General features: G+C 47.6%; 2 protein-coding genes across 5 annotated transcripts in view; one reads left to right on the top strand and one right to left on the bottom strand.

Annotated features, from left to right (window-relative positions):
- Positions 1 to 476: 476 nt before the first annotated feature.
- LOC136620710 (uncharacterized) lies at positions 477 to 5,505 on the bottom strand. Of its 4 annotated transcripts, none has more exons than XM_066595646.1 (2): positions 5,407 to 5,505; positions 477 to 675 (listed from the first exon to the last, which is right to left on the bottom strand). In XM_066595646.1, exon 2 carries the CDS (start codon positions 660 to 662, stop codon positions 477 to 479), a length of 186 nt encoding a protein of 61 aa, XP_066451743.1. In that variant the 5' UTR covers positions 663 to 675; positions 5,407 to 5,505. The 4 variants fall into 4 exon arrangements, with proteins under 4 accessions (XP_066451743.1, XP_066451744.1, XP_066451745.1 ...); XM_066595647.1 differs by lacking the exon at positions 5,407 to 5,505 and adding an exon at positions 5,270 to 5,406; XM_066595648.1 differs by lacking the exon at positions 5,407 to 5,505 and adding an exon at positions 5,208 to 5,333.
- A 2,413-nt stretch (positions 5,506 to 7,918) lies between these two features.
- SLX4IP (SLX4 interacting protein) overlaps positions 7,919 to 14,389 on the top strand; it is a 137,768-nt gene continuing 131,297 nt past the window's right edge. Inside the window, exon 1 of the mRNA XM_066595644.1 lies at positions 7,919 to 8,023. The gene's annotated coding sequence lies outside the window, so the exon portion shown is untranslated. The remainder of the gene's footprint in view (positions 8,024 to 14,389) is intronic.

Below are 14,389 nucleotides of genomic sequence, written 5' to 3'. Positions count from 1 at the left end.
TATGAATCAATACCCAAGTCATTTTTTTGTAGAATTTGATGGAAGCCGACACTTGGGCAAGGTGTAATACACACAGCACAGGTCTATGGAGGAAGCTCTATAGCGACGAGTCCCATGTGCTGCCATACAATGCTCCATCTGGTGCCGTATGCTCGGAGCCATTCTCTCATAGAAGCAATGCTCCAAGGAAAAAAAAAGAAGTTATATACGTAAAATCTGATGGCAAATGCCACAATTTATCATATTTGACAAAAGAAAGCACCCCATATGAAATCATTTATATATAGACGTACAATAAGGCCTCGAGCAACGCCAGGGGTGCCCTATTTTGGGTCTATACCCAACGGAGCCATAATATGTCCATATGCAGAGCAGTTCATTCTGAAGGTCTTCACTATGGAGAGCTATAGCACGGTGTGGAATAGGAATACAGAGTAATGCAGTAGATACGTACCTAAACAACCGCTAACACACCACTATTTGTCTTTAGAATCCATGAGTTTGTGTGAAAGAAATCTAAAAATGGATATTTCTTGATCTTCCTTCTCAGGATGAATGATTGGGTTTAACTGCAGCTTATACCAGCCCCAGTGTATTAATCCAAGACCCGTTCCCATAACAATCAAAACGTTGTAGTTCTTCCATACTGATCTTAGTCCCATCACTGGCACCAATCTACACAAAGAATAAGAGAAAAATAATGCTACAAAAACAGGAAACAAAACAGCGGAAGGACCGCAGGCACGGGCATATTCTGGCCCTAAGAAAGAGCCCATGGACGTGCCCACTGTAGGCCATATGTACATGCTTTATGGAAGGGCTATACCCACTTCTATTACATGCATCAACAAGTACGAAAAAACCCTGCTACAACAAGCATCTTAGGCATGCCAGCGTTAGGTTATTGCAGTGCATGCAGTACCAGGCAAAAGTTTGGACACGCCTTTTCATTCCATGATTTTTTCTCTTTTGTTACTACATTGTAGATTCGTATTGAAGGCATGAAAACTATGAACGAACATATGGGGAATTAAGTCGTAAACAAAAGGACACGGCCTATTTTGGGCATAAGGACACAACGATTTTTCAGGGATTTTCATCTCTACTTTTCAAGAGCCATAAATCTTTTAAATTTCCGTCGACACGGCCGTATGGGGGGGGGGGGGGGGGGGAAATTGCCTTTTGTGTGGCGAACTGTAGTTTTTATTGATGGCATTTTTGGGTACATAAACGAGATGGGTTGGCATGTAACTGCAGAATGCTGTGGTAGCCGTGCTGGTTAAATGTGCAATCCATTTTGAATAAATCACCAACAATGTCACCATCACATCTCCTCCTCCATACGTCACAGCGGGAACCACGCCTGTAGAAGGCAGCTGCTCTTCTTCTCGGCACCTCACAAAGACATGGCGGTTAGAACCAAAAATCTCACATTTTGACTTATCAGACCAAAGTAAAGATTTCCATTGGTCCGCTGTCCATTCCTTACGCTCCTTATGTCTCTTTCACACGGGCTACAAAATCTCGCTACTAAACGCATGTATGTGAAGCTCATGGCTTCCAATGGGTTCTTTCGCATGAGATGTTTTGTAGCCTGAAAGAACCCATTGGAAACCCTGAGCTTCACATTCATGCGTTTAGTAGCGAGATTTTGTAGCAAAATTTTGTAGCCCGCGTGAAAAAGGCCTTAGCCCAAACAATTCTCTCCTTGTTGATGTTCCTCAGTAGTGGTTTCTTTGATGCAAGTCAACCATAAAGGGCCGATTCTCGCAGTCTCTTCTGAACAGTTTATGTGGGCTCTAATCTAAGGTGTTGGTAATCTGTGGTTTCTTGAGGCCCATTTAGACACAACGATTCTCGCTCAAAAGCCATCTTTTGAGCAATAATTGCTGTGTCTAAACGCGCAGCCATTATGCACTTTTCGCTGACTTTCAGCTTGCTAAGTCAGCGATCAGCCTCATCAGCGATCAGCCTCATCAGTGCCGCACGCTGAGTTCTCAGCGGGATACTGCTGATACTATTGTTTCAGCTGGTATCCGGCTTGGAGAACACAGCCGGAGTATAAATAGGACAAGCGGTCTCGCTTTTCTTCTGCATACCCTGCTCGGAGTGCTCAGCTGTATACCAGCTTAGCGCTCCAAGAAGAAAACATCTGTATGCAGAGGAAGAGCGGTCCCTTGTCTTCTGTATACCCCACTCAGAGAGCTCAGCTGTATATAACAGCCGAGCGCTCCGAGAAGAGAACAGCTGTATACAGTACATTGTGGTCCTGCCGTTAAGTAGCTAATTAGCTACTTAAGAGCTTATGCAAAGCGAACGCTCAAAACTGTCCCTCAAACTGTCGTTTGAGCGAATTTTGAGTGATCATCTTGCTGTGTAAATGGGCCTTTAGACTCAATTTATCTGATGCAGAAGATATAACTCTTGGTCTTTCTTTATGGGGAAACCAGCGTTTGATGATTTACATGACTGCACTTGAAGATACCTTCAAAGTTCCTGATATTACTGGATTAACTGACCTTCATGTCTTAAAGTAATGATGTCTGTTGCTCCTCTTTACTTTGAGTGGTTCTCGCCATAATGTGGATTAGAACATTAGTTAAAGGGGTTCTCCAGGGAGAATACTACTGATAACCTATTCACAGGATAGGTCATCCATAAATGATCAGCTAGGGCCCGGCGCTTGGGACCCCGACCGATCAGCTGAGCGGCGCATGCTGTCAACGCTCCAAATACACAGAAATTTCCGCGCCAACCTCTGTGTAGTGGCCGGTGTTTGTAACTGCAGGCAAAATTCGTGTTGATTTTAATGAGAGCCAAGCCTGTAGTTACAAGCGCCGGCCACTACACAGAGGTCGGCACTCTGACTTCTGTGTATTTACAGCGCTTACAGTATGCACCCGCTCAGCTGATCAGTCGGGGTCCCGAGTGACAGACCCCAGCCGATCCTGAGGATAGGTCATCAATAGTATTTTCCACAGAAAAACATTTTAAATAGGGATAAAGACTGTATGGGACCGTGTACCAACCATACCTCTGCACAACACAACTGATGGCCTCAAACACATTGACAACCATTCCAGGTGACTTCCTCATGAAACTGAAAGAATGCCAAGAGTGCAAAGCAAAAGGGGGCTACTCTGAAGAAGCTAAAATATGAAAACATGTTCTGATTTAACACTTTTTTTTAACTACCTAATCCATGTGGTTCCTCTGTAGTTTTCAATATGAATCTGCAATGTAGAAATAAACAAGAAAAACCATGGAATGAAAAGGCGTGTCCAAACTTCTGCCTGGTACTGGAGACATAACTGCCAACTACTAATTAGCACGGGCCGGGGAGGCAGGAGAGGAGGCCTGTCTATGGAACATTCATATAGAATTAGTTTGGCTGCTCTTCATGTTTGGCATCATTAGGACATCACATTACCTGCGGCTTTAGTACAGGACCCCACAGTAAAGCACAGCTCTCATTATTAGAGGGGGCAGAGGGGCTAGAGGGCATCCCCAAATAATGCATTCATTGTAGATAGCCATATACAAATGGTTACCACGATCAAATACTGCGCCTTTGTTTTAATCGCATCGCAACACGCCAACTTGTGAATTGCATGCGATGGGTTTTTAACATTAGAAACTCCTATTGTCTATCGCGAGAAAATGGCAAGCGGCAGCCATGTTTTACCAAGAAAGAGCATCGCTGCCCTCAGACATCTCATGTGCTAAATTGCGATATTGCTGCGATTTTCTCACGGGGATATTGAGCTTGCCAGTGTGAAGGAGCCCCGAGGCCGGCTTCACACGGACGTATTTGTGCGCACAATACACAGTGAATAGAACCCATTCATTTCAAATCGGTTCGTTCACATGCGTGTATTTAGCGTGTGCATTTCAGTCATGCAAAAAAAAAAAAAAGAACATGCTCAATTTTCCTGCATATTTGCGCACCAAAGTCCCCATAGGAGTCAATGGGGGGAGTGCGAATGTGTGTGCAATACGCAAGGTGATGCGTGAAACACTGCGCAATTGCGCTGGGGAGAAAAAAACACGTGAAACTAATTAGCCATTGCAATCAGTGCATTTTTCTGCCGCCACGAATGAGTATGCCCTGTGGGCAGAAAACGTGCTGTGGAGCGCGGCGACTTGCGTGCAACATTTATAGCGCAAAAACATTGTAACGAGGTGCTGACGCCCATTTGCGGCCGCTAAGGCCGGTCTCACGCGCCGTGCATTACTAAATACAGGACAAACTCCGCTCTGTAATAGCGGAAAAATCTGCTGCGAAACGCTATATTCGCAGCATCATCACGTGCAGATATCATGGTGGGGTGGAATCACAGCGCCATTTACACAGCATGTGAGAGACAGTCCCACATGAAGTAGCGTGGCGTGCAACGATCCTTGCAGGAGGACCATCAGATGCTTGGGGCGTCTTCACACCGGCAAAAATGCGGCACGCTTTTCATCCAGATTGTGCGCAGAGACATAGGGCATAATGCGTTTTTTTTCCCGCAACCGAAATCTGCATGCGTGAACGAACCCACTGAAAACAATAAGTACGTCCCAATGCACACGGGCGGATTTGATTTGCGGAAGATCCGCAGTAGGGAAGCATGGGGCGTCCGCACCTCAATTTTACCCATGCGGATTTGTTTTCCGGATTCCACGCTCGGAAGACCAATCGCAGCACGCTCCATTTTAGCGCGGATTCCGTGCGGTCAGCTTCCACTAAAGTCAATGGAGGCCGTCTGCAATGTCAGTTCCGCAGGAAAAGCAGATTTAAAAAAAAAAAATCTGTATTGCGCAGGTCCGACGGCGAGCCGTGCGGACCATCCGCAGGACAGCGAATGTGAGGTATGCGTGGACGCCGCTGTTCGCAGGGTCGGATTCCGCCATATCGGACCCGCCCATGGAGATGAGGCCTTATATTCACTGCCCACAGCACACGCACCTACACACGCGTGACGCCGCAGAATCTGCCTGTTAAATCGTGGTCGCAATCCATAGGTTGATTTGCGGCGAATCTGCCTTATTAACGAACAAATACCACATGCGGAATTTCCGATGCGTTTTGGCATGGTTCGGCAAGAACGAACGCGTCTGAAATTCTACGGATTTGCCTGTGCGGATCCGCGGCTGAACAGCAAAATTTCGCTTTTCTGTTGTTAAAACGTGACACCGTACACAGTACGAAGAAAGGGCGTTACCGTGACAACCATGGGGTCAGCTGTGCCCTCAGCCAGCCGCAACACTATGTGAGAGTGCTGACCTGTAGGATTGGGACCTGCTGGGACTTGTAGTCCTACAATAAGCTGATACAGGCTTCCACTCAGCCTACAATGTTACGGCCAACACCCCGTCTGTCCCTGCAGCCGTTATGTATCGTGCGACGCGGCTCGCCCTCACCTGCACACGGCTACCGGCAATGGCCAAAGACTTTCATCACCAGAAATGCGGCGCTCGGGTCACCTTGTCCTCTGGTGATCACGCGGCCGACCATCCACCAATAGCAGCGCGGCTCTCAGAACTTTTTTTTAAAGTTTCTACGAAAGGTGAGCGCTGATTTGTTGTTATGTGATCACGTGTGCAAAGTAGAGGGAAACGCTGCTGGACAGCGTGGGTGAGTGTGGCTACGACAACATGGCTGCCCGCTGTGTTATGTCCTCGTAGAAGTCACTAGCTGGACTTGAAATAAACATATTTTGTTTTCGGAAAAGTGTAACAATTTAGTGTTTTATGGGTGTTTTTTTATGTTTTACATTGCTTTAGTCAGCAAGTAACATTTTTTGTTCACACTTATCCTTTTTTTAATGTTTTCTTGCTCTGATGTTTGGCGCGCACCATAATACAGCTATAGTCATACAACCACTCACCCCACGGTGTACCGTTTTGTTTTTCTATGGGAGTTAGGCGCAATGTCCACGGGCGGATTTGATTTGCAGAATTCGCACAATCCGCAAATCAAGCCGCCCATAGGGATACATGGGCGTCCGCACGTGAATTAGAGCATGGCGACTTGTGCGGACCTTTTGGTCTGGAAAAAAAATCACAGCATGCTCCATTTTTGTGTGGTTCAAAGTACATTGATTTTCATTATTCCACCGACACTTGTGTATATTTATTGCGTATGTTACGCACGTACAAAAGAACGCAGCATGTTCTATTTTATCGCGTACTGTGCGCATAAGAGCTCACTTTTTTTATTACATTGCGTATGTGCAGCGGTTTTTACATGTTGCTAGGAGACACGAGAAGGAAATTTTTAAAAAAGAAGAAACCAGGAAGTCAATGCAGGACAGCGTGCGTAAAATACACTGTACATGCGCAGGCATACGCGAGTAAAAATGTGACGATACGCAGGGGTACGCAGTTCCGCACACCGGTACAATGCTGTAATTTTTGCGCAGTGTATTACTATACGGTCATGTGACCCCGGCCTTAGAGGGATTTTTAGTGTTTTACGCTGACTGCACACAAACGGATTTGGATTGCAGATTCCGCGAATGTCACCCCACGGACGATCCACATCTATTAGCAAGAATAGAACATTCGCATGTCCGCTCACTCGCAGCATGTTCTATTTTTGCGCAGATTCCGCACGGACGGAATTTGTCATTGAAGTCAGTGACATTGCGGAAAGCTTGCGGATTCTGTGTCACTGCCTAGCGACGGCGCGGAAAAAGCAGGGATTTGAAAAAAAAAAATCTGTACTGCGCATGTCTGACAGCGAGCCGTCCGGACCATCCGCATACAGATACGCGCGGACACCAGCCGGACACAGGATCAGATTCTGTCGCGGGCTCCCACACGCAGAATCTGACCCGTTCGTGTGCCGCCGGCCTTAGTCACCTTTATTACTTGTGTTTTTCCAGGCTTGTTCCCTATATAACAGCCTGCGCAAAAACACTAGAAAAAGCGCCAAACCTGCAGTCTGCTGCGATAGCAAGAAACCCGCCATGGACCCCAAAAAAGCAAAAGTGAAGAAAAACGCCACAAGAGAACACAATGTTTGTAGTACATTTTTGGGGACTCATGGGTTACCTGTCACCACTTTTTGGAGTCGACCCATTCAACGCCATCTTGCCGGCTACTGAATATAAATATTCATGTTTTGGAGGCATACAAAGAGTTTATAAGGCTGGCAGCACACAAACGGGTCAGAATCCGCATGCGGGTTCTCCCAGCGGACTCCGACCTTGCAGCGGACTCCGACCCCGTGCCCGGTCGGTGACCCCGCGTACCTGTCCGAAATCTTCTTCATCTTTACTGTTGATGGTCCAGCCGATGCACATGCGCAGTACAGATTATACTGCGCCGTTGCTAGGCAATGACGCGGATCCCGCGATCTATCTGCTATGATGATTGCAGAAGGGCCACGGGTCGGACAGCTTCCATGTACTTCAATGGAAGTTGCCCGCATGGAATCCGCCTAAAAGTAGAACACGCTGCAATTTTTATTTTCCCTCCGCAAGCAGAAAATCGCAATTAATTTCCGCTCGTGTGCAGCGGCTTAACTGGAATAAATAATTATTGTTTGCGGCAAAAGGGGTAGCGAAATAACAGCCTAAAATATGGCAGTATAAACTTAGCGCTTTTCTGAAAAACGCTGTTTGTAACCATCCGAATTCCACGTCGCTCATCGACATCAGTGAGGGGTGTTAATATTAGTCCATTAATATGTGGTGCTTTCACAAAATGGTGTAGTTATGCCACAATATCAAACATTGTGGCCCAAACCACTTCATAAATGACCCTCTCTTTCCCCAAGACCCCAAGGGTAAGCCTAGCCTTACTATCATCTGACTCACTATACAAATATTCCCTACGCATTATGTCTGTATACTTTTGTCCCTTCACAGCCGCCGTATTTCCATCGCCATCTTTAATTTGGGCACAGTAGTGTAGCGGGAAGCATGGGGGAAGCTGTTGCCCTTAGTTATCTGTTTCCTTCCCGCCGACTTTAGATTGCAGTGCAGTGCGCACCCTTCGGCGAGGAGCCCCAGCATTGTAGACAGCGGCACAGGTAACCCGCAGTAGAAGTACAACAGAGGACATAATAACCTCCTTACATGCGGGATTATACTGGGTGTGTCGCCAATGAACTGTAAACTGCAATGAGTCAGTGATGTAATCCTGTGCGTATGCTGCCACCTAGTGTTCATTCTTAGGTAGCACATCTTCCTTACTGGTTTTGGAGTTTTGCCCCCCCGAGAACGTGGCCAATCTTAACTTGCCCACCTACTGACTGATATGCAACACGGTCCCATTATAATAAAATCTTTAGTAACATGTAAATTAACCCCTTAGTGACCAACTCCTTTTAATTTTGTTTTTCATAGCCGCGTTCTTAGCGCCATAACTTTTTTATTTTTCCGTTGACATAGCCATATGAGGGCTTGTTATTTTGCAGGACAAGTTCTACTTTTTAATTACATCATTTTTGGGTACATATATTGTAATGTAACTTTTATTACTTACTAGGGCCCGGAGCATTAGGGGGCCCAAAGGCCCCCCTATTTTATAAACCACACATGGATGGTTGGGGGGCCGTGTTACAGACCTTGCATTGGCGCCCCCAATATTTAGCCTCTGCTTAATCTTTTAAGATGCCAGCAATGTCTCCGACTGCTAGTGTTGAACTGACAGGTTTCTTACCCAAGGATGCAGAGGAATGTTGTGGGGCCCCCATGCTGAACTTTTGCATCCGGGCCCCTAGGCCTTTAGCTACGCCTCTGCGGACAACATTTCCGCAATAGCTCCAAGTGTCGAAAAATAACATACAGAGCAGTACTTCGCTGTCCTCTGCCGCGGGGAACCAGTGCTGTTGCCCCGCCGTCCTCTTAGGGACTGTTGTGAAAGATGACGTTAGCAGAAGTCCTGTAACTGCTGCAGCGTCACCACCCATTCTCGTGACATCAGCACCCACATTCAAGACACCAGAACAGGGACGCTGCAGCGCTTCCGCTGACGTCATCTTCCACAACAAGCACGGCGAGGCAGCAGAGGGCAGGTAAGTACTGCACTGTATGTTCTTTTAAAGACAATTGGGGCAATAAGGGGGTTGTGCCAGAATCATGTTGTATCACCTATCAACAGAGGAGGCGCTAAAACTCTCAGGGAAGATGGTGTCTCATCTCTGGGCCCCCTCTCCCTGGCCCTGTGTCCCTCTCTCCTCGCTGCACCCCTTGATTAGAGTGTTGGTCAGTCGGCATGTTGCACTTGTATTGACTATCTGCATTAACCCCTTAACACCACAGGACGTAAGTTTACGTCCTAGTAGGGTGGTAGAATGATTGATTTGCAGTGCTGACAGCATGCGCCACTCAGCCGATCATTCGGGGTCCCAAACGACGGACCCCATCTGATCAACCATTGATGACCTATCCTGAGGTTAGGTCATCAGTCGTATTTCCTTGGAAAACCCCTTTAACAAACTCTGCAATTCTAGAATGTAAATTTTTATTTTTAATAAAGTACAAATAATACGTTAACCCTTTCCATTCCAGCTTCCCTGCCGCCCGCACACTCCCCAGCTTTTATTTATTTTGGGTGGAAAAGCGCATTGTGGGCTCCTTGGAATTACATATAAATGATCCGTCACAATGGTTTTATTAGCAATTTTTTGAAAATCAAGCAAGTTAGTTAATATGTATAGTAGATATGTGTGTATAAGTTATACACCTATGTATAATTATTATTAGTATATATGTATGTTACAGTATGCAGAGGAGAGCTCCACTGCATAGTGTATAGAGAAGAGAACTCCAGTGTCGGACCCCTCTCCTTTGTAGGACCTCGCCTGGCATGGGAGCTATGCAGGGAAATTGCAATGTCGGGCGAGGTCCGACACTGGATTAGAAAGGGTTAAATTAATTCTGCAGGACACTACAGTTTTGTCAATACCAAATTTATATAGTTTTATTTTATTTTATTTTTTTTAAAGAAAAAGGATTATTTTTTCTTTTATCGCTGCATTCTCAGACCCCCCTAAGCCTGCCTTCACACTGTTGATAAAATTGTGTGATGCGAGAGCAAGTGAAAACCCATAATTATGTAACCGGTGATTTTCAGTGGTTTCATTCCCATCTGCGATGTTTTTACTCCTGAGATGCATCAAAAAGAATCGCAGCATCTCCTTTCTTTCTGTTTTCAGTGGGGTCAGCAGCAGCGCCAGCTCCAGTGAAAGCACTGGGAGGACTCTGCGATCTCCTGCCATGGCTGTCACAGCTGCAGCAGGAGAAAAAGTAGCAGACAAATACACTTTTTAAACTTTCTCTTTTGTCCCCCACTGGGAAACTTGTATATCACCATCATTTATCATACATTGCTATACTTCAGTATTGCAGTGTATTATAAAGGCCTAAGATGCTGAACCTCACAGACCACCATAACTGGCAGACCCAGAAGGCTCAATAGGTGACAGAGGAGCCCCCTCTCTCTGTTACCCCTTTACATGCCACAGTTGCACTGACCACAGCATGTAAAGGGTAAAACAGCGGGGATTGGGGATTTCAGCAGCCCCTGTGGCACTGGAGACCCGATGGAGTGCTGCAAAAAGGCGATGATATGAGAATAAAACCCCTTAAGGCCCAAGTTAATATAGGTGGTCGTTAAGGGATTAATATTTAGCTTTTGCTGTGGATTTTGCCTCTTGAACTGCAGTCAGATTATTCCCGTCACGCTCTTGGTGCTGGTTTTACCATAATGTTTCCAAAATTGCAGCAATAATGCCATATTTTTGTAAAAATGGAGGCACCAATTTGAGTATGTTCACACATAGCGTATATATGGCGGATTTTTCTGTGTGGAAAAACCATAGAATTTTGGGTACGTTCACGCTTAGTAAAATCGCTGCAGCCATCTTGTATCGGAATGCCTGTAACGTTTCCACTGGAAATTCATGGTGGCCGAATCCACACCTAATATCCACACGTGGCACGGCGTGTGATGCGAGGTTTGCCATTAAAAAAATGGGAAACACTTGCTGATCCTCTGACGGGACTGAAAGCCGCGCCGGAGGTTCACTATTTTACTGAAGGGATGAGAGGCGTTTTTGGCATGAAAGCGCTTTGCATCGCAGTGAAAACGCACGTTGGCGAACATGATTTCGGGCCACGTTTTTCAGCCCAACATCTCGCTGGCCCGTGTGTAGACGGCCTTATAAGTACCCTAACGGTTCATCAAGATGGAGCGCTCAGGTCGTGTTTTTTTCTACTACGGTTACTGCAAAGTAGGATCAAAACGTAGCAGTTCTAATGCGGTTGTGTAAAACCGGGGTCTTTTGATGCGGTTTCGTGGTACGGGCTTGCGGCCTTTTTTTCTGTCCGATTTCAAACTGAAAAATTGGTCCTAAAGTTGGATGGAAATGGCAGCCATTTGTTTGAATGATTGTATGCATGTGGGCTTTAACTGTTACTCGGACCGATTGTAAGCATGTCCTGTTCTTGTCCAATTCATTGCCGAAAATGGCACATGGCCACGGGCCGTCTCCTGCACATCAGACCACATGTGGACGGGGTATTTGTGCGCTGACTGATGCAAGTTCTGTCCGAAAATCTCTTGTGTTGGTACCCTAATTGTGGTGAAATCCTCCCCGCTAATTTTGGCAGGAGCAGCCAATTGTCTAGTGTAGATGGTAGATGTTGGGCCAGATGAAGATCGGGCTGCTGGATTTCAAGCCGCCATTAGAGATGCTTCCCTCTTACTTCCCTCTCCCCGGTGAGAAGCCATGCATGGTCAGCTGAACTGGGCGCACATATTTACAGGGGGCCACGAGGAAATGCTGTCAGCCGAATGAGCCTTCTTCCGACAGCTGACATGTATGGCCACTTTAGACTCGGGCTACACACCGACTTTGACTGATTGACCAAGGATCGCTGTGCAACATTGCAGTGCCATCGAACCAAGTGGGATTACTGTTCAAGTCGCAGGTTGACGCTTCTGCGATGTTCAGTGGCGTTGCGACGTTGCAATGCTGCACTGTCTGATGTGCCGAAGCAGAAAGCCTGGAAGGCTGGAGGAGAAGGCAGCACATGACAGGGCTAATGGGGAGGAAGGGGTAATAAGTAGCAGGAGGAGCCAAAGGAAGGGGGATAGAAAGTGTGGGAAAGAAAAAGGAGGAGTCACATCCAGGAGTGAGCTGTAGTTGGAAGAAGAAGCAGAACGGACAGCGGGGAATTTTATTAGTTTAATGGGAAGAGGCAATTGTGATATCGTTATGGCAGCGGTTAAGGGGGGTTCCGGTACTGGTGTATCTTGATGCCACCGGAAGAGTGAGTGGCGACAAGATACAGGCAGTGTGACAGACCGTTCACGCCCAGAGGAGCGGATTGGCTGGCTTGGCAGCCCCTTTACACCCTCATGAGCTCAGCGCCTGCTTTGTCCACTGCAGCCGGCGGCCAGTGGGTGTAGAGCCCTGCTGGTACAAGCGGCGTCCGTGCCATCCCCCGGGGGCCACACAGTGGCAATAGGGCCAGGCAGACACCAGCAAAGCCAGCGGACAGAGGGCTGGCCACAGCGCGCTGGGGAAGGCTTCTGTGACTGCAGCAACAGCCTCAGGAGAACCGGAGCTGCAGAGTAATTGGCGGCGGACAGATCTGTCATCGGACACAGCGCGGCGGGGAAGGCTTCTGTCACAGCAGTGTCGGCCTTACGAGCACCTGAGCAGCGGAAATTACAGCAGCAGGGTCAGCAGATAGGTGAGGGCGCAGGAGTGCTTTCTGCTACATGGGCGTGCAGCCAGTTGGGTCGGAAGGTGGGGCACGCCCCTGCACCCCAGCCTCCGGGGAACTGTCAGCGCCGGAGCCGGGACCCAAGGAACACCTGCGGCATGTGCGGAAGCGGGCAACAGAATGTAGGGAACCGCCACGCGAGGCATACTTCAGCCGCCAATCGGGAGCTAGGGGTGTGACAGTGGTGTTCCTCCATGAAACCCCAGTCAAACCCCTAGCTTCCTGTGGCATCAAGATACACCAGTACCGGGGGGTCCTTGGAGTCAGCAGAAAAGTGGGGTGCGTGGGAAGGCAGGGGCTGGATAGCTACCTTCCCTCTTTTATTGATTACTTAGTGCGTCTGTCGCCTCTTGGCTTTAAAAGGGCGGAGCTACGGCAGAGATGTTGGGAGTGGCTAGCGGGTCTCTGAGTCGGGAGGTAGGTGACGATAGGCAATTTGGCGAGTTTGGGTTTCCCGAGTCAGTTGGCCTGTGGAGGCATTACAAAATATTTCCCTAGTTGGTGAGGCAACAGAATTGTTTGGGGCTCCAAGGAGCCCCCCCTTTTTTGGGGGGAGGGGGGTTTGAGTTTTTGTGTAAATGTTAATTTTTGTAATAAAACGGCTGCTGTGGCCAATTTATCCACGAAAGTGTGTCGGCGATTACGTCATGGGGAAGGTAGGGGAGTTAGGCTACAGCAGGGACGAATCCGCTATACCCGGGTCATGTATACACACTGATGGAAGTCTGTGGCACAATCCCAGGAAGGGAATGTTCCAAGATGATAAACAGGTTGTTGTTGGAGATTAGAGAAGCTTGATACGCAGAAATCAACTGATGGATGTGACGGCTTCAATCGGCCAGCTGTGCAGTTTGGTCATGTGCTGTCCATGTATTCCATGATCAGCACATGCGTGTTTTCTCACACGGACTACCGCTGTATGTCCTGTTCTCATTTGTTTTCACGGATAAAGATAGCCCATACAATGTGCGGTGTCCGTGAATAGCAGACAGCCCGCCGCGGATATGTGCTGGTCGATACGAGGCTAGATCCACACCTAGCAGTGATTCCGGTGAATTTTTGATGTGGATCTGCCTCAGAGCCCGCATGTAACGCCTGGATTTTGGTGGGGATTTCTGATTTTGGAGATGAAATCTGTGCTGAAAATCCACAGCATGAATTGACATGAGGCAGATTTTGAAATCCGCGACGCAGCCTGTCCTATTCTGGTCCATTTCACAGACGAAAGGAGGACATAGAATGTGCACCGACCCGCATTTTGGACCACGCATGGATGGGGTTGTCTATGCGCTGTCTGATGCGAGTTGCAGCTAAGAACCTTGGATGCCAGTTGCACGCGGCCGCCTGGATGCGGCCTCAGGCTTCGTCCACACGGGACAGAACTGCTGCCAAGTTTCCGCAGTATTTACAGTAGCAGCAAAGTGGATCAGATGTGAACAGAACTCATCCACAGCCAACAATCATCATAGAATTGACCAGAGGTGCGGACTTTTACCGCCTCTTTCAGCCTTCGTAAGACTTCCGTTTCTTGGATCCACTCCCGTGCTTTACTCCAAAACCTGCAGGTGTGAACCCCAACTATGGCCGCCCACACACTCGGCATAGTTGCTGCAGAATTTCCACAGTGGATTTTGCTGTAAACATTCCGCAGCCTTTAC

This window comes from Eleutherodactylus coqui, chromosome 3 (assembly GCF_035609145.1).
Source record: "Eleutherodactylus coqui strain aEleCoq1 chromosome 3, aEleCoq1.hap1, whole genome shotgun sequence".
NCBI classification, from domain to species: domain Eukaryota; kingdom Metazoa; phylum Chordata; class Amphibia; order Anura; family Eleutherodactylidae; genus Eleutherodactylus; species Eleutherodactylus coqui.
The sequence above is the reverse complement of the archived record's forward strand: the minus strand, read 5'-3'. Positions and strand labels throughout refer to the sequence as shown.